The following is a 19,953-nucleotide window of genomic DNA, read 5'->3' as shown; positions in this document are numbered from 1 at the left end:
GGAATAATTAGTCTTCTTGGTTATCATACCAAATTTGTTTAGCTAAAATGATACTCCTCTTTAAGATGGACAGGAGTGAATCGAATATTTTTCACTAAAAAAATTAGTGTACAAAATACTCTCTCATGAGGGTGTGGGAACAAAGTACAAGAAGGAAAGGAAATTTTTTGGAACTTGTGATCCAAAATAAGTCATAAATATTTGTGGCCCTAAATCATTTTATTAAGTGTAAATAGTACTCCCTCTGTTCACTTTTACTTGTCCACTATGGACTTTACACACTTCTTAAGAAATAATAAATGAATTGCATATTTTACCATGATACCCATATAATTGATGTATAATTGCATTGGATTTGGAAAATAATTTGGAATGAGTAATTAATACTAAGGGCAAAACAAATTATTTTTCTCTTGATATGTGAAAGTGGACAAGTAAAAGTGAAAAATCTATTTATGGAATAGTGAACAAGTAAAATTGAACGGAAGGAGTAAATTTGAAGTTAAATTATTAATAAATAAAAAAGTATCATTTTTTAAAACTGATTAAAAAGGAAAGAGTGTTACGTAAATTGAGACAGATTGAATATAAAGTTACTTTTATGATGTGAAGAGAACACCAACATTCGCAAAACAACTTCTGCAATTAACAATTGGGATTTAGCTTATTCAATTTATTAAAACCAATTAAAATAACAAGTCAAACGATAGGTGTTATTATACAAATTGTACCATCTGCAAACAACGAATTCAAGTTAACTTTACGATCAGAATTGGATTTACAAACATATATTCATCGATATTTCGTGAATCTTCTAATTTGTATAAGGTCTGGGTACCTCTAGATCTGCTCCTGCCTTAGAAAATAGCTCTCATCCAAATATAAATTGGAGAAACAGTTTGATAGAAATTGGAAATATAGACGCTTGGATATTGACATTGACTAATTTGCAATTCTAGGCAAGAATCATTGTATTTGCTCAACTTGCCCTTGTGATAACCGCATATATTAAATTCCAGTTTCATCTATTTACTAAGCAAAGGTTTTAATCATCTCTCTAGAAGAATATTTCTTTTAATGGAAAAATAGAGATATATAATTGCATAAATTTCTTCAAGAAATAAATTTATTATTAGTGGTGAAATCTGGCACCGAACGATCGCAAATCCAGTTAATTTAGTCATTAAAATGGTTCTTTTATACGCATCTCTTAGAGCCCGTTTGGCTTAGCTTAAAAAAAAATAGCTTATAAGCTGGTTTGACAAAAAAATAGCTTATAAGCTGATTTGACCACTTATAAGCCAATTCAAACGGACTCTTTAGAGTCAAACAAAAATAGGATTTCATTCTTTATACATACTTTGGCCTTGGGATGCATTTGGAACAATTGAAGATGCAAGTGATGACATGTCATAGTCCAAGCCCATAACATGTACTGCCACCCTTGACCCATAGACTTCACGGATTTGTCTCTTGGTTACATCATCATAGACCTTGTGTATATCATGTCAATTTGTGATATTACTTATAAAGCTCTTTGTTTTACTCTCTCTCCCAATATGTGATTCACCCAAGACGTTAGTCACTGTCTTTGACCTGCCCTCCATCATGGGCGTCAGATGACATGATTCAATATTCTGAGGATCAAGCTAGCTTGGGATTAAGTTTACTCTTATTGAGTACTAGAAAAAACCTTTAAGCCTGTCTATAGGAAAGTAAACTACTCATTAACTACTATTCTGAAATCCACACAATTCATGATTTCATGATCAGTTGTCATACTTCACCTTGGCGATTCTTACACGCTAAAGTATGCGTAATTGTACCAGACAGTGTTGACGACTAAGCTAAGTGATCTACAATTTGTTAGTATCAACTAAAGTTTGCTTTAAAAAAAAAAAAAAATCAAGAAAAGTGTTTGTTAAAACATGCCCGTAGTCCATACTAATACCTTACATGCTTCCACTCCCAAACTGAAACAAGAGGTAAACAATCTCTCTTATTTCTTCTTTTTTATGTCATACTTTTTGGACTTTCATATCTTGGGGAATAAAGGAAAGATATTTCATTTTTGCAGTAGTTAAGAAGACATTGAATAAGCAAGATCAATTATGGCTCCCGGAGTACAGCTTCATCTTCACGACGATCACCATGTAATCAATTCTAACTATATCTTTTTGCAGGAAATATGCTATTTCCCTTATATATACGAATATATGACCGTGTGCCAGTGAAGCATATCATTTGTACTTGAAAAGGAAGATCAATTTCTAAATTAGTGTGTTCAAGTATAGGATCAAAGCCATTTAGTTAGTTTGTTCCTTATCAGTACATAGCATGCAGCTTAAATATGTTTAAGATTCTTGTATAATGAAAGTATAGTTAAGCGTATTAATAGGCATCGGCGGAGCCAGAATTTTATTAAGAGTATTCAGAAAGTAAAGAAGTAAACACAGAAGAAGCCTAATATCTCTACTATATATACATACAAATAACTTTAACCTTATATATGGAGTAAAATTTTCAAGCGAAGGGGATAAGATGAACCCCCTTGAGCCCCTCTAGCTCCACCTTGCTAATAGGTACTTAAAATTCTTCAGGTGGTGATGGACAATGGTACTCTCCAAGTGACTTTATCAGTACCAGATGGCATTGTAACTGGTATCACATACAATGGCGTCGACAATTTGCTTGAGGTTCTAAATGATGAACAAAACAGAGGGTAACTCCATCTGCCATCTTTTAACTCGAGTTTATTACAATGAGGTAAAATAGCCATTATTTAAGTCAAATTCTTGTGGAAAAAAAAAAAAGAGATCAAATGCTTATCTTCCCTTTCTTATCATGAAAAATGATTCAACTAAGTTCTCATTGCAAATTAAGGAGATGTGTGTGACAATATGTGTAATGTTTTCTCTAGATACTGGGACGTTGTCTGGAGTTCGGAAGGATCTACAGGGACTACTGGAACATTTGAAAGGTAATATATAGATAAAGAACCTCAAACAAAGCAAAACAAATTGCCAAACCAAAAATGATTCGAGCAATAAAGTTGTCTCTTTAATAATGTAGGCTCATATGCACAACCTATAAGGTCATATTGGAAACAGATGATCAAATAGAACTGTCTTTTTCAAGGACATGGGATGTGTCGCTTCAGGACAAGCTTATTCCCCTGAACATAGACAAAAGGTTGTTTTTCTTTTCCTCTTATGTTTCCTCCTTTAAGAATTTGTTTGCATTTTTTTACCTTGAAAAGAAAAAAAGAAAAAAAAAAGAGATTATACTTGATTATTAATCAGAAGGATGATGTTCAGGTTTCTAATGCTTAGAGGTTCCTCAGGCTTCTATTCTTATGCAATTTATGAACATTTAGAGGGATGGCCTGGTTTCAACCTTGATGAGACTAGGATTGCATTCAAGCTCAGAAAAGACAAGTAATACTCACTTTCTCTTCATCCATCTATTTTTATCTAGTTGTCATGACCAGTGACAGACGTAGTATTTTCACCAAGGGCATTCAACATCTACTATATATACATAAGAAAAAAAATTAATCTTATATATACAGTGTGATTTTCCTGTAAAGGATGTTCGAGTGAACCCCCTTCCACTCCTCTAGCTCCGCCGTTGGTCATGAGAAGGGAAGTGGACCTTTTGTAGTTCTCATACTTACAAAGTGATACATATAATATAAGTTATTAATTGTTTGTATACATCAAAGACACATTGTGATACTCTCTTATGTATAGCTTGATTAACACCAATTATCAAGGGTGTTCTATTGTGTCTAATCTTGAACATCGATCAGGTTTCATTACATGGCTATGGCAGATAACAGGCAGAGATATATGCCTTTACCTGATGACAGGTTAGCGGGTAGAGGACAACCACTTGCTTATCCCGAAGCAGTCCTGCTTGTCAATCCCATCGAGCCTGAGTTCAAAGGCGAGGTGCCTATTTTCTTCCGACATTTGTTGAGATATAATTTAATCAAGCATTTTAAATGTGCTCTTTCTAACAGCGTAAGCTTTAGATTAGATGGTTAGATACTTCGACATAGTATCAGAGCATGCAAAGATCATCAATTCATATTTCAATCTCTCTGCCATCCAAAATAGCAAAAAATATTGCAACATACTTGGTCCATGAAAAATGAATCAACTCTACTCGAGAGGAGGGGTATTGAGATATAATCTAATTAAGTAATTAAAAGTGTGCTCTCGGCTTAAGCTTTTTTACTTTTGCTTACTGTGAATAGGCAATACTGTCCTATTTATCAATTTCATATGGAGTCTTGATTGATAATTCTATCAGGTGGATGACAAGTATCAGTACTCATGTGAGGACAAAGATCTGAAGGTCCATGGATGGATTTGTATGGATCCGTCGCTAGGATTCTGGATTATTATTCCCAGTGACGAATTTCGATCTGGAGGACCCCTTAAACAAAACCTCACTTCTCATGTTGGTCCAACTGCTCTTTCTGTGAGTATATTATCACAATTCACAATCCTTAACCCATTCATGTTTCTGTTCTTAGTAAGGCACTGAGACACTAAACTAGCACACATAACCAAATATTTTATTTTCATATAAATCACACTATAATCACAAATCAGTGCTCTTTTTTCTTTTCCTTATTTGATTGTCACTAGAGATGCTATCTTGCAGATGTTTCACAGTGCTCATTATGGAGGAGAAGATTTGGTTTCAAAGTTTGGACAAGGGGAGCCATGGAGAAAAGTCTTTGGACCAGTTTTTATATATCTGAATTCTGTTGATGCAGGGGAGGATCCCCTTACTCTCTGGGAGGATGCTAAAATAAAGGTATAATTAAGTAGGCGTTTGGACATGAATTGAGTGATATCTGAAAAAGTAGCATTTTGAAGTTGAAGTTGACAATGGTATTTAGAGGTTGAAGTTGTGTTTGGACTTTGGATAGGCATTTCAGTTGAAAAAAATAGTTGATATAGTGTGAATTAGTTAAAAAAAAAAATCACTTTGAACAAATCATCTTCGAAAACTAACCAAAAATTCATTCTAATCTATAACCAAACATTGTTTTGAAAATTTGTTTTGTCCTTATCTAATATAACTAGATTATCTAAGCTCTTTCTGCAAAAACAGATGCTAATAGAAGTTCAAAGCTGGCCTTACAGTTTTCCAGCCTCTGAGGATTTTCCGTCATCGTCTCAACGTGGTAATATTAGTGGAAGATTGTTAGTCCTAGACAGGTATTATTTGCTATATTGCCACCAGATTTTCCTTTTCCTTGTCATTGGATCTACTTATATTTCTCCTTTTTGTACTTAGATACTTCAACGATGATAAGATTTCTGCTTCTGGGGCATATGTTGGCTTGGCTCCACCAGGAGAAGCCGGTTCATGGCAAAGAGAATGCAAGGTGATTCAGGGAAATACTAAAGCTCAATCACCCGAAAACTACTTAGATGTTCTTTCTTTTTAATAATTCCAATGGTTGACGTTGATCAGGACTACCAATTCTGGACAAGAGCAGATGAGGAAGGCAATTATGTAATAAGTGATATACGAGCAGGCAACTATAACTTGTATGCATTTGTCCCTGGATTCATCGGAGATTACAAAAGTGACATTAAAGTTACAATTAGCTCAGGTACTAAATTCCGTATTTAGCAAGCAGACCATTATATTCAAGCTTTTCAAGATCATTATGAACTAAAAATAATATGTTATGAATCAGGCTGCAACATCGAGATGGATGATCTTGTCTTTGAGCCTCCAAGAAATGGACCTACACTTTGGGAAATTGGAATTCCTGATCGTTCTGCTCGAGAGTTCTACATTCCTGATCCTGATCCAAAATATGTTAACAAACTCTTTGTTAATCATCCTGATAGGTTGGCTATCTCCTTCTTCACTGATAGTTTATCTTTTTAAGAATTAACCTAAATTGCCGTTCACCCATCTGCTTAAACTGAAAATAGTCGGTGGATGTATAATATATGAATAATATGTGTATAACGATGTATAATCAGAGTATAAATCTATGTATACCGATTAGAAAAAGCAAATAGTAAATCCGGCTGGCTATTTGTGTTATCTACTTCTTCTTTTCCGCTCATTGTCATCATCTTTCTCAGGTTTAGACAGTACGGACTATGGGAGAGATACACTGAATTGTATCCAAATGGAGATTTAGTCTATACAGTTGGAGAGAGTGACTACAAAAAAGATTGGTTCTTTGCTCAAGTCACTAGGTAAAGAAACTACTAATCAGTACTATGTTTTGATCTGAAATTATATGTAGACTCCAGGGAAGAAGAATATTCGATATCTTCATTAAATTTGAATGTGGTGTTTCGTCCTTTTTGTCGTGTTTTTGGTATGTTAGGAAAAAGGATGAGAAGACATATCAAGGAACAACATGGCAAATTAAGTTTAAACTCGACAACGTTAATCAAGAGGAAATATATACACTAAGATTGGCACTGGCATCTGCAGCCCAAGCTAAATTACAGGTATAGATAGCACAATGTTTCACATCATTTTTCTATCATAAGTAGAGTGTTATCGAGTCAACGATAAAGAAAATCACAAAATGTAACTTGCAGGTACGCGTCAATGATCCAAGCACGAATACTCCTTTATATTCAAGTGGAGTGATAGGGAAGGATAACGCGATAGCAAGGCATGGAATTCATGGACTCCATTGGCTGTTCAATGTGAATTTGGAGGGTACCATACTTGTTGAAGGGGAAAATACCATATATTTGACACAAGCAAATGCAACTAGTCCTTTTCAAGGGGTCATGTATGATTATATCCGTTTAGAAGGACCTCCGTCCCATGACTAAGGCAAATCATTTTACTTCATTATCTCGAAAATATATATACTAACTCTTAGGAAAGAGTTTAAGTTCTATATTCTGATACAGAAGAAATTGTCGACCCAAATGTTGGCACATAGTATGTAATTACATTTAATGTAACAAACCACAATCTATCCTTATCTTTTTAATATTTTATGACGGTTTGAAGTCATATTTTAAGGAATTTTTATTTGATGAAAATTAAAATAACGTCTAAATTGCTAAAAGACTTTTTAGAAAATTGTATAAATTATATGTCTTAGATCAAGGGTAGATTTGAAAACAATAATAATGTCTTCTAAGTTAGACAAAATTAGTTTAGCTAAGAAGGAAAAATGGACTGGAGTGAGTAAAATATTTTTCAGAAAGAAAAAAAAAAGTGTAGAAGTTATGAATACAAGGAGTCGTTTGGACATTATTTGAAATCACGATGATTTTAAGTTGAAGTTTTATTTGCACATGCAATTTGGATTTTTTAAGTTGTATTTTTTTTTAAAGATATAAAACCCTACAAGTTGTGCAAACCATCAAAACTTTTCCAATTCTTATACAATCTTACCAAGTAAGCAAATCGTAATTCGTAACAAAATGAATACGCTACTAGAAAGCCTATCTAAAAAATACAACATCAATGGATTGAATTTTATTTCAATAAAAAGAAAAATTGAACATGACTTGAATTGGAACAACTCTTTAATATAGTCCTCTCACATGATAGGTATAATCTCTTCACGTCGAGCATGCATTTCCCGATTAGATGGCCGAGAAGACGAACCAACATTGTTACTTTGAGCCGGTTGTTGGTCAATATCATTAGCAACCGTATCATCATGTTCATACTATGTGCATATTTGATATAAATGGTTGGTAAATATCTATACCAATTTATGGATCTTTTTTACAAAATATAAAGTTATGGGTCAAGTTTTACATTTTAAAAAAAATTGAAATCATGATTTGGAATCCCAAATCATAGCTTTTTGGAGAATTTGAGATTATGATATGAAGTAGAAATTGCAATTTTGTGCAAATTACATAAACAAACGCGGATTTAAAATCAAAATACGAAATCATGATTTCATACTGCATGGCCAACCGACTACTAAATTTTCTTTCCTACCTATCCCATTCATGTGTCTTGTTTTATTCTCTCTATTCACTTTTACTTGTCCACTATAGACTTTGCACACCCTTTAATAAATACTCCCCCCGTCTCATAATAAGTGTCACCTTAACCAAAAACACACATATTAAGAAACCAATAATGCAATATGAAGTTTACTAAATAACCCCTATATAATAAAAATAAATTACTTTCTCCTCTTGATTAGAGCATGCACAAGTAGTAATCCTTTTTACATTGGGAATCCAACAATACTAAGTTACTATGTGACTTTTCTAATTATCATTTAGATGTTACTTTAACTTGCCATTTTTTATCTAAGGGGGTAGAGTTGAAAAAAAAACTAGTCAATTTATGTCTTGATTCTTAAAGTGACACTTATTATAGAATAAATTTTTTAGCTAAGATAAGACTTATTATTGAACGGAGAGAGTAATAGATGAAGTGCTTAATTGATCATGATATCCATACTTTTGCACTTTACTTGCTGCGCCGAGGATGCTGTCAGAATGACAAAAGTTGATGTTGTGAATGTGATGTTTGCTTTAAGATAGAGACAAGGAAATATTGCAAAAGTAAGGAATGCTCTTATGGGCAGAGAGTTTGATCACGAGTTGAAGTTACTTCTTCGTCTCAAATTTTGTTACTTCTCGCTCTTGAAAAGTCAAATTAATTAATTAATATTTTAAAATTTAAATTTAAATATTAAAAAGTATTATTATACAGTTCTTCTCGTATCAATACGATAAAAATATATTAAAATGTTAGCCAAAATTTATGTTATTTGAATATCGAAAGGTGAAAATTATACATATCTTAGGACAAAGGGTAATTCATAAATAAAATAATTAGATTGATCTTGAAGTACTTATAAGCATTTAATTAATTTTTTAGTATGTATATACAAAAAGATTACAAAAATTATTGAATTCAGGTAAACCCGCACATCAGGCACTAGATCCACCACTAAGCGGCGGGGGCAGAGAGAGAGTAAAATGCATTGCATCCTTGAAGACAGTGACAAAATGAGACAGTTTTACATCTCTTTTCATGGGCAGCTTCATTTGAACAATACTTGGTTGAATTTGGAAAGTCGGGTATTTGGAAGTTGATTTCTGATTGCAATACGGAAAAAGGTTAAAAATGCCCTTTCTTCCATCACGATTTTATAAATTCAATTCGTTATCAAAAAAAATTAATGATGGGTTAATAAGGATCAATATATATGACTTATATTATCAGTTACAAAAGTATATAAGGTTATTCTATTTTAATTGATAAAATGAGATTAAGAAGTAAAAAGGTTACTTTTCACTTTTTTATCTCTAAAAGGGATTTTAAAAAGAAAAGAAACAAGAAAAGAGGTCTTTAAAAATAATTTTATTTTTTATTAAGAAAGGACTGTGCTTATGTGATGTCTTAAATTGGTGAGAAAATCTCCTACAATTTAGTCAAGTTGTTGAATAATTATAGTTAGGAATTAAATTGACTAAATATGCGCCTAATGTATGCATGTAGGTCCATCCAGTTAAGTTTCGTGTAAAATAAGGATAGTTTTTGCCCAATTAAGTAATCATAAGGACATTTGAAGTCAAATTATTAAAAGTCGTGACATTTTTAGATCAAACTATTAACCATTGACAAATTTAATGAATTTCATATACTTTAAAGACATTTTTAGTCCTTTTTCGATGAATATATATTTTAGTTAGAAATAGTACAAATTTTGTAAGTAAGAAAGATATTTTACTTGAACAAGTTTTTTCAACTTCCCCTCCGTGACAACTCCTAGCTACTTGGCCTCTCATTTTTTTGTTTCAAGTCAAATATTTTTCAAGAAGGGTATCACAAGTTGACAGTGTCAACTTTTCCTTTAAGAAGGGGATGCTAATGTCTTACGCAAACTTTTCTCAAAAATACTTCTCTAAACATATTATCAAAAAATTATCCACCCCTTCATCTAAAGGCGTGTGGTCATGAAAACGAAACATGAAATGGGATGGTCATTCAATTAAGGATAAGTAAACTTTGTTTTTTAAGGGTAGTTCATTCAACAATATCTCTTAAAGTCACTTAATTTTATTTTCTAACTCAAAAGTCACTCAACTATTAGTATTTCACTTTGAAAGTTATCGAACCTATTCAAGTGACCTTTTCATTAAATTTTGCTAACATGAAATTTTTATTTAAAGCCATATTTTTAAGAAATAAAAAGAAACGCATTTTAACCATTTTAACTTTTATGGAGCATGGGTGTCAACAGATAATATTAGATCAATCTAGAAAATTTATATATAAAATACTCCCTCCGGTCTTAAATAATTGAGGTTTTAGCCTCTAAAAGTTGGTCCAAAATAATTGATGTTTCACAAAACCAAAAAATTATTTGGTTCTCTTTCTCAAATTTGCCCTTAACACATTACGCATCCCCATGATAATTGTCAACCTAAGAAGAAAGAAAAACATAATTTAGGGTATTTTAGTCAAATTCCTATTAACTTTTAGGAGTTAATTAATTTCTTAATCCATGTGTCTAAGCTTAAAACCTGATTATTTTGAAACGAAGAAAGGACATAATTTTGCAGAGAGACCATAAGTTAACGGACACCTTAATCTAAGCCTAAATTATCCCCTATAATGGGGTACTATTAGTATTCCCAACTAATAATGATGCAATTAAGTCTCCTCAATACCTATCATTATTATGAGTTCAAAATATAAGGTCGGTTAATCAGAACTTGAGAGCAAATGAAAAGACAATGGTTGCAGTCTCAACATTTATGTTGAAGCAATTAGGAACAAAAAAGAACAAAATTCAGGTCCTTTTTTCTCTTTATGTTTATGGAATTGTACTTCAACATTTAGGAACTGCATTTCATTGTGTTTCACTTTAGTTATAGACTAAGGAGGGATAAGTTATCCCATATTGATGGGATTGAGTGCGATAAGATGGGATAAATTATCCCACTCTCTATGTGGGATAACTTATCCCACATTTTATCCCATGTAGATGGGATTGGGTGAGATATCAAAAGAATTATCCCACCAACCAAATGCGGGATAATTTCAATCCTATGGGACTAATAATTCAATCCCATCCTATCCCTCCTACTAAACGACCAACAGTTACACGGTTTTACCAAGTCACATATTTTTAAATTTATAAGTCACACTTCTTGTGGAAGGAATTTTCGGATAGAAATGGATTTTTGGTCATTTACAAATTTTTTTTAGTTTTATTACCTTTTTATAAGAAATCTTTATTTTTTTTTCACATAAGAGATCTGAAAAAGACATTTTCTTCTATTCAACTTGTAAGATGCCAAGAGATTTTATTTCCTCGAATTTCTGTGTTAATCTTCTGGACTTTGCACTTATTGCTCTTTCGTCATATAGTCGGGATTAACACGATGGAGCTCTCTTTCGCAACTTTCAATTTATCAAGGTAATATTATTTCATCGTCAAGTTTTTTCTGAGACACATGGTTTTCTATTTCAAAGAATTCCATTTGAAATAGATTTCAGATTTTCAAGAAATAGTCTTCCTCTCTAAAAGAATATGTGAATTATTATCTGGAAAATCATCATTTATCATGGGATATATCTTGAGTTTTACGTAGAGTGAGCCAATCCATGTCAAATTATTATTTTCCAATGTGGTCATATGTGAATATTAAATCTACTCCTAAAAGTTATTTGTCAAAATGTATAACTAAAATTATTACGTGGTATACGTGCAACACACGCATCCAGAAACTAGTAAAAAATTTAAGCGCTAAGAAAATAAGAGAAAGATAAGGTTCACGGACGGGCATTCAGTATTTCCCCTTCGTGACAACTCCTATTTGGCCTCTCCCTACCTTTTCTTTTAAGTCAAAACAATTTCAAGAAAGAAGGTATCACAAGTCGACAGTATCAATTTTTCCTTTAAGGGATGTTAATGTTTATACTAAGGAGCCGTTTGGACATGATTTGAAATCATGATGATTTGAAGTTGAAGCTTTGTTTGGACATAATATTTGAATTTTTGAAGTTGTATTTTTTCTCATAGACATAAAAATCCTACAAGTTGCGAAAACCATCAAAACTTTTTAAATTCTTATACAATCTTACCAAATGAGTAAATCATAATTCATAACAAAATTAAGACGTTATTAGAAGGCCTTTCTAAAAGAATATAACATCAGGTGATCGAACTTTAGTTCAATAAAAAGGAAAACTGAACATGAGTTGAATAAGTAAATGCAGTTGGTAAATGATTGGTAAGAATAAATTTGTTATAAATATACTACCAACTTGCAGATCTTTTAATATTTGATATAAATGGTTGGTAAACATAGTTGGTACATATATCTACCAACTTATGGATCTTTTTTTACAAAATATAAACTTATAGGTCGAGTAATACAAATCATGCCTTTTTGGAGAATTTGGAATTTGAAATCATGATATGAAGTTGAAATTTATGCAAATTGTATAAACAAATGTTAATTTGAAATCAAAATATAAAATCATGATTTCATATCCCATGGTCAAATGCCTACTAACTTTTCTCAAAACCATTTCTCTGAACAGCTTTTCTTGTCCAAATGGTAAAATTACCCACCCCTTCACTCTAAAGGCTTGTGGTCACAGTAAGCAAGAACTCATATAATGGTGTAAGAACTAATTAACCTATAGTACCAACTACCACCAATTCACCAAGCGATGCAGTGGAATAATTGGAATCTCTTCAATCTTAATCGGAGGTCTCGAATTTTTGGGAAGAAGCCCTTTACCTCTTTAGTTGACCGGCCAACCCGACCTGAATCCAAATTAGTCCAGCCATTGACTTTAGATACCAAATCGTTAAAAAAAAAAAAAAAACTAATAGCTTGTACTAATAAATATTTTAGCTATTACTACTACTTGCGAAAGGGACATTCCTATTTCACCATAAAACTACCTAACCACATTGACATTGTTATGTAGCTTAGCTCAACTTATTCTATCCAACTATTCATAGATGCTCAATTATATTCCCTTTGTTCCCTATTTGTCGTCATGTTTTTTTTTTTTCACGCCTCTCAAAAAATTATAAATAAAAAGTATTTACCCAAATCTCTATGCATAAACAAGGCTAACTAATGTTATTGATATTTGAATAATCATAACATCAGTCAAACATCACTTGTTTGAACTACTCAAATTTATAATTTCTAGACTATATGATCATTATTGTTTACTTTTAAGAACAGTTAGTATTAAGTGCAAAATGAGAAGAAATTAATCAATTTTACCTTGATTTTGTAAAATGACAAATATTTTAGGACAAGTATATTTGGTAACCTTAACAATTAATACGGGACATAGGAGTATCGTTTAGCCCATAGTGCTACTGTCATAGTTTTTCTCTTTTCTCTCTTTCATTTGGCTTGTTTACAATACAACTTTTGCATCATGTGACTGTCTAATTTGTCAAGACGTAGTTGGCTAGGCAATTTCAATTCGCTTCGATTAAAAAAGTGTCACTTTGGCGTAAAGACATTCAAACGTGAACAAGCTAAGAAAAAACAACTAATGGGAGTGGGTCCTATATGTATCTTTTTCTCCCTCCGTTCACTTACTTGTTCACTTTTAATTTTACATGTCCCTTAAAAATTAATAAATGAAATAAGTATTTTACTATAATACTCATATTAATTGGTGTATAATTTCATTGGACTTGGCGAATGATTTGAAAATGAGTAATTAATGTAATGGTAAAACAAGAAAAAAAAGTTTGCATTTCCTTGATATGCTACAGTGGACAAGTAAAACTGAAAATTTATTTTTAGTACAGTGGACAAGCAAAAGTGAACCGGAGTATATGATTTTTATCCACATGAAGAAATTCTAATTAAGCATCTATCTCATTGAAGAGAGAAGTACCCCAAAGGTTATAAAAATACTTCATCCTCCAAATCATAAATGGTGGTAAAACTTGTATGCTTTTGCAGTTTTACTTCAATATTAATAAATGAACATTTCTAGCTGGCAGCTGCTGCAGGTTCTGTTTTGCATTATGATTGTGTCAAACCATTCACAGATATCAACCCGAGTTCTACAGCTTCTTCAGCAAGAGGACCAAGTACAGTACATATATTTCTGATATATGTTGCATTTATTTCTTTTCATTCATAATACTAATTTAGGTTGGGAGGAGGTATATATAGTAGGATATTTACTTACGTAGCTACATACCTTTGTTTTTTACTTTTCTTTATCTCCCACTCGGCCACCCGATGTCTGATATCTTTGTTTGTGTCCGACTAATCTAGATTTGCATCATGCAAGACCGATGGGGAAGCGCTTCCCACCAAGATTTTTTCCATTCTCAGGATTCGAACTCGAAATCTCTGGTCAAGAGTGGAGGGGTCATATCAATCCTACCACAACTCTTCTACTTATTAGTAATATCTTTGTGTTGGAAATTCTGGAGGGCTGGGGGAGGAGTGCTCTCAATCAATCATTTTCTTTTGATGACTAGTGGAGAATAATATTTTCACATCTTTCGATTTGGCTTGCATGATATGGCCATAGAGCCTAGAATTTATAAGACTTTTCTAGCATGTATCTAGTCTTCCTGCCGTCTCTCCTGTAGGCTACAACTATTCGAAAACATCATTTTCACTTAGATAAAAATATAAATGATAAACTCTATGAAAATATGGCTGGGGAGGGATGTTAAGAGAGTTTACGTATGCTTATAAGTTGGTCAAATTAGGAGCTTATAAACACTTTTTGACTGCTAATGCCGGGCAAACATTAAAAGTGCTTATAAGTCAAAATTGTTTTGAAGTCACTAACTAGTTACCCCAACTTTAAATTGAACCAAGATTTTTACTAATTTATCCCAAGTACTTCTGTAATCTCCAAAAACACCCTCACCGAAACAAAACACTCGCTCTCCATTTTACAGAGAGAAAAAAAACTAATAAGCACTTTTTACGTACACATTAAATATTTATTATCAGTTTCAGGGTTTCTATTGTTTATTTACAAAATTAGCTTCAATACCTAAAAGTGTTGTAGTACTTGTGTTTTATCAGCTACTTTAATTCAATTAGCTAGGCCAAACAGGCTCTAAAAAGGGGTCTTCTTTAAACAAACACTGATGACTATGATCTTTGCCGAGGAATAAGCTTTTGGTATTTCCTACACTCATCACAACCATATTTTTGTTTCAATGCAACATGAAAAACTCATAGTCATTGTTTTGATCACCCAGTAGAGCCATTTTGATCTGTTTTATCCAGTGCAGGTGGTAATAGATAATGGCATATTCCAACTAAGATTGACAAATCCAGGAGGAAATATCATTGGTATTCAATATAATGGGATTGAAAATCTACTGGAGCTCAACAACCCAAGCTTGAATGGAGGGTACTAAATCGCAACAATTCTTCTTCTTCTTCTTTTTTTTTTTCTTTTTTCTTTTTCTAAGTGTGTTTGGTATGACGGAAGTCGTTTTCCATGGAAAACGTTTACCTTGAAAATGTTTTCAAATGTTTGGTTGGTGAGGAGAAATGTTTAATATGTGTTATATCAAAGATTAATAACTATATTAGCAGATTGGAGAGTGGTTTGATTAAGTTTTCTAGTGACAAAGATAAATAACAATGTTGTGTTAGTTGGAGAAAATAATCGTGTGAAGTTAAAAGTAGAGATAATTTAAGTTAGCACTCTGCATATGTTGAGTTCATGTAACGAGTAGTCAACTCAGTTACTTTAACAATGCATCTGCAGGTTCTGGGACTTAAATTGGAGTGTACCTGGAACTGCTGGAACAAGAGGAAAATTTGATAAGTAATATTTCCCATCAAACCACAACCGTGATCTAATGATGCATATAATTAACTTATCATAATCTCTACATTAGTGTTCATAATCAGCTATTACGCAGGATCGAAGGTAATAGTTTTAAAGTTATTATGGAAACTGCAGAACAAATAGAGCTCTCATTTACAAGGACATGGAATCCTTCACTTCAGGGCGAGCATTCCCCGTTAAACATAGACAAAAGGTTCAGGTTCTTCCTTTTGTATAACTTTCTTCAGGCACATGCATATATCTCAAGGTACAAGTAGAATTTATTGTGGTGATTTCATTAGCAGCACTGAGATTTGGTAATTTTCAGGTTCATAGTTCTTCGGGATTCGCCTGGTTTTTACTCTTACGCCATTTATGAACACAAAGAGGATATGCCAGAATTCAACCTCAATGAAGCCAGGATAGCTTTCATGCTGAGCATAGAAAAGTACTGTTTTTCGACTCCTGGACACTTGCGATAGATCATTATTTTTCCTTAATGTCAATATTTCCAACGAGGACTAAAACTTTTTCTTGTAAAGTATATGGACTTAGTTTCCTCTACAAATTTTCCGAAGTATGAATGAACTGATTTACTTCTATCCAACTTTAAGGTTTCGGTACATGGCTATGGAAGATGATAGGCAAAGGCTAATGCCTCTTCCTAAAGATCGTGTACCTCCCAGAGGGAAGGAATTAGCATATCCAGAAGCAGTCCTGCTAGTCGATCCCGTGGAGCCAGAATTTAAAGGAGAAGTATATATAACACTCTCTGTCAGCTAGAAAACGTGCTTCTTCTTTAATATGTATAATCACTTAGTACTTCAGCCTCAACACTTTATATTTTTATTTCCTTCCGATGAGTAGGTTGATGACAAGTATCAGTATTCGTGTGAGAACAAAGATAACAAAGTCCATGGCTTCATTTGCTTAGACCCTCCAGTGGGATTCTGGCAAATTACTCCAAGCAATGAGTTCAGAACTGGTGGACCTATCAAACAGGATCTTACTTCCCATGTTAATCCAACAACTCTGGCTGTAAGTAGCTCATATTCTTTTGAGTTCTGACTCATCAAACATTCGAAGTATTTTAAGTTTTATTGATTGAAATTGTTGTTTAGATGTTCGTGAGCACTCATTATGGAGGCGAGGATTTCGTGATTAAATTTGGATCAGGCGAACCATGGAAGAAAGTTTTTGGACCTGTTTTTATATATCTCAATACTGTATCGGACAAGAATGATGCACGTTCCCTTTGGGATGACGCGAAGGAACGGGTATAACATCAAAGGATCATAGCCTATTTTTGCACATATAATGATCTTCTGGTTAATTCATTGTCCTTTTGTGTATGTATTAATTTAGATGCACAGAGAAGTCGACTCTTGGCCTTACAGTTTCCCGAGTTCAGAAGATTTTCCAAAAGCCGACCAACGGGGTAACATCCATGGTAGATTAGTAGTCAGTGACAGGTAAAAATTCAAAATTTTCCCCCTCTTGGAGAAAAGTTGCTTAATTCAACCACAACAGCAACAACCTACTATACCCAATATATTCTCACAAGTGGGGCCTAGGGAGGGTGGGTGTACATAGACCTCACCCCTACCTTTGTGGGGGTAAAGAGACTGTTTCTGATAGCCCTCGGCAAGTTGCTTAATTCAATCATGAAAAATGAAATAATTGAATTTGTACATCTTAATTTCATATGAGGTTTTTGATTTTGTATTGGTAAAGGTATATAAGTAAGGAATATTTGTCTGCAAAGGGTGCTTTTGTCGGGCTAGCTCCACCTGGAGATGCTGGATCATTTCAAAGAGAATGCAAGGTAAGAACCAAGATTTTTGGTATAATGATAAGATATAATATTTGGACCTAAAAATTACTGAATGCAAGATAAGTCCCTCACATAAATTGACACGGGAGGAGTACTAGAGTATTTGGTTGATTATCTTAAAATATGAAATGCAAGGGACTTTATACAATTGCTATGTTTACCAACTTCTCTAATGATTAAGATTTGGTATATTGTTAATACAGAAGACTAACAATAAGGATCCTTATCATCGTACCAAATGGACCCCAAGTACATAAGATTAATGATAAGAACAAACGCGATAACAGAGTAAGTTACACTGCATTACTCTTCAGGGCTACCAATTCTGGACGAACTCGGATGATGAAGGTTATTTCTCAATCCAAAATGTCCGTCCTGGGAACTATAACCTCTATGCTTGGGTATCAGGCTTCATTGGAGATTACAGATACGAAAAATCCATTGCAATTACTGCAGGTTCTGATTCATTCCATAAAATTATTTATTCACTTCCAATGTTCAAATGACCCATTATACCATATTTCTTATGGCTTCAGCTTCTGATGTTGATACCGGTGAAATTGTGTACGAGCCTCCGAGGAGTGGTCCTACATTATGGGAAATCGGTATTCCTGATCGTTCTGCGGCAGAATTCTACATTCCTGAACCTAATCCACAGTATATTAACAAATTATTCATAAATCAACCAACAAACAGGTTAATATCCTAGCAGCGTTTTAAAAAGTTCTTTAATAGAAGAATCTTTTCTTTATGATAAGACGTGTTGATTTATCTTTATGTATAGTTGTATAAGCCTGCAAACAGAGACAGAGCTAGAGTTCTAGTTACAGGTTTGGCAGAACCATAAGTCTCGGTCAAAACTTTGCATTTGTGTTAAGAAATCCACTTAATATGTACGAACAATCTATCCAGGATCCAGTAAGCTGTTTTTTCTAGAATACAGACCCATTAACTCAAAACTTTGGATCCACCTCTGTGTATAAAGTGTCTCATTCCTTGTTAGGTTCTACCAATTCACTATTTAAAGCTGATAGCTTCTTCTTTTTCAGGTTTAGGCAGTATGGATTATGGGAGAGATATGCCGATTTATACCCAGATCAAGATTTGGTTTTTACAGTTGGAAGTAGTGACTATAGAAAAGATTGGTTCTATGCTCAGGTGACGAGGTACAAGTTTAGGGATCAGCCTCTATTCATAGAATTATAAGCTTTTCTTAACCTTCTTGAATGAAATTTAAACAGGAAGTTAGAATAAATAATGTTGGATGATTGGTTCCTACTACAATTATGCTGGAGCTCTTACTTTCAAGATTGATTCCTTTTTTTTTTATTTATTTAGCAGAAAAATTGGTGATAACACATATAAACCTACAACGTGGAAAATTAAATTCAATTTAGATAGCATTGATCAGACTGGAAATTACACACTGCGAATTGCGCTCTCGTCTGCAACTTTCTCTATATTGGAGGTATTCTGTCATTAAATATCCACCTCCTTCCCATTTCCAATCAAGAACTCATAAATTTTTGTGTTTTACTAACTATTTTAAGCAAATAACATGAATCAGTCGAAAATTGACTTAGGGTTTGTTTGGCATGTATTTTCTAGTTTTCTCATATTTGGTTGGTCAAAATTCTTACAAAACATTTTCCCTAGGAAATAAATATCCTTAAAGATGACTTTCCTGGCCAGTAGTAGGAAAATGACTGTCACTCCAAGACACCCCACCCCACCCTTCATAATGTTTGCTTAGATTATATATATATATATATATATATATATATATATATATATATATGTTTTTCGAATAATATTTTCTGCTTACTTACCAAACACTCACTTATTTTCACTCAAAATACTTTCGAGGAACACATTTTCCTTGGTATCAAACACACCATTTATCTTGTTATGTGACTTGTGTCTCAGGTAAGGGTGAATGAGGAAGAAGCAAATCCACCACATTTCTCCAGTGGATTAATAGGAAGTGATAATACAATTGCCAGACATGGAGTCCATGGGCTGTATTGGCTGTTCAGTGTGGAGGTAACTGCAAGACAACTCCTTCAAGGTGAGAATATCATATATCTCAAACAAGAAAGGAGCTTCAGTGCTCTCCATGGGATTATGTATGACTATATTCGTCTGGAAGCTCCTCCTCTGTCCGCCATGCATTATTAGTACTTTCAGTGGCGCGAACTTAGAGCAGGTTTTGCGGGTTCAACTAAACCTATTACTTATGTTGTAAGCTATGTATACATATGTAAAAATGAATAAAATGTATACATATAGTAAGATCACACTCATTTTGAACG

At 33.3% G+C, this 19,953-nt stretch overlaps 2 protein-coding genes across 9 annotated transcripts; both read left to right on the top strand.

Annotated features, from left to right (window-relative positions):
- The first annotated feature begins 1,567 nt into the window (after window positions 1-1,567).
- On the top strand, window positions 1,568-7,009 carry LOC132627657 (probable rhamnogalacturonate lyase B). Its single transcript, XM_060343128.1, has 15 exons — window positions 1,568-2,153; window positions 2,601-2,722; window positions 2,921-2,980; window positions 3,073-3,192; window positions 3,318-3,437; window positions 3,812-3,953; window positions 4,318-4,488; window positions 4,675-4,830; window positions 5,131-5,237; window positions 5,317-5,407; window positions 5,497-5,638; window positions 5,726-5,882; window positions 6,126-6,242; window positions 6,377-6,503; window positions 6,597-7,009. Exons 1-15 carry the CDS (start codon window positions 2,112-2,114, stop codon window positions 6,837-6,839), a joined length of 1,917 nt encoding a protein of 638 aa, XP_060199111.1. The 5' UTR covers window positions 1,568-2,111; the 3' UTR covers window positions 6,840-7,009.
- A 6,869-nt stretch (window positions 7,010-13,878) lies between these two features.
- Window positions 13,879-19,953, top strand: LOC132627654 (probable rhamnogalacturonate lyase B). 8 transcript variants are annotated; one of them, XM_060343120.1, is made up of 16 exons: window positions 13,954-14,086; window positions 14,277-15,146; window positions 15,260-15,381; window positions 15,745-15,804; window positions 15,902-16,021; window positions 16,136-16,255; window positions 16,422-16,563; window positions 16,675-16,845; window positions 16,929-17,084; window positions 17,173-17,279; window positions 17,542-17,632; window positions 17,956-18,097; window positions 18,178-18,337; window positions 18,691-18,807; window positions 18,980-19,109; window positions 19,568-19,953. In XM_060343120.1, exons 5-16 carry the CDS (start codon window positions 15,930-15,932, stop codon window positions 19,817-19,819), a joined length of 1,680 nt encoding a protein of 559 aa, XP_060199103.1. In that variant the 5' UTR covers window positions 13,954-14,086; window positions 14,277-15,146; window positions 15,260-15,381; window positions 15,745-15,804; window positions 15,902-15,929; the 3' UTR covers window positions 19,820-19,953. The 8 variants fall into 8 exon arrangements, with proteins under 8 accessions (XP_060199100.1, XP_060199101.1, XP_060199106.1 ...); XM_060343117.1 differs by lacking the exon at window positions 14,277-15,146 and having other exon boundaries at window positions 13,879-14,086; XM_060343118.1 differs by lacking the exon at window positions 14,277-15,146 and having other exon boundaries at window positions 13,880-14,086; window positions 18,983-19,109.

The sequence above is a fragment of the Lycium barbarum genome, chromosome 2 (genome assembly GCF_019175385.1).
Source record: "Lycium barbarum isolate Lr01 chromosome 2, ASM1917538v2, whole genome shotgun sequence".
Lineage (NCBI taxonomy): Eukaryota > Viridiplantae > Streptophyta > Magnoliopsida > Solanales > Solanaceae > Lycium > Lycium barbarum.
This window is presented reverse-complemented; position numbering and strand designations above follow the sequence as displayed.

Bases quoted from the DNA above. Each gene is read 5' to 3' on its own strand.
- LOC132627657 (XM_060343128.1), top strand. From the start codon at position 2,112: ATGGCTCCCGGAGTACAGCTTCATCTTCACGACGATCACCAT. The intron at 2,723-2,920 runs GTAACTCCATCT...TGTTTTCTCTAG, and splicing joins AATGATGAACAAAACAGAGG to ATACTGGGACGTTGTCTGGA. The intron at 6,504-6,596 runs GTATAGATAGCA...TGTAACTTGCAG, and splicing joins CAGCCCAAGCTAAATTACAG to GTACGCGTCAATGATCCAAG.
- LOC132627654 (XM_060343117.1), top strand. From the start codon at position 13,976: ATGAACATTTCTAGCTGGCAGCTGCTGCAGGTTCTGTTTTGCATTATG. The intron at 16,256-16,421 runs GTACTGTTTTTC...TCCAACTTTAAG, and splicing joins TTCATGCTGAGCATAGAAAA to GTTTCGGTACATGGCTATGG. The intron at 17,280-17,541 runs GTAAAAATTCAA...GTATTGGTAAAG, and splicing joins AGATTAGTAGTCAGTGACAG to GTATATAAGTAAGGAATATT.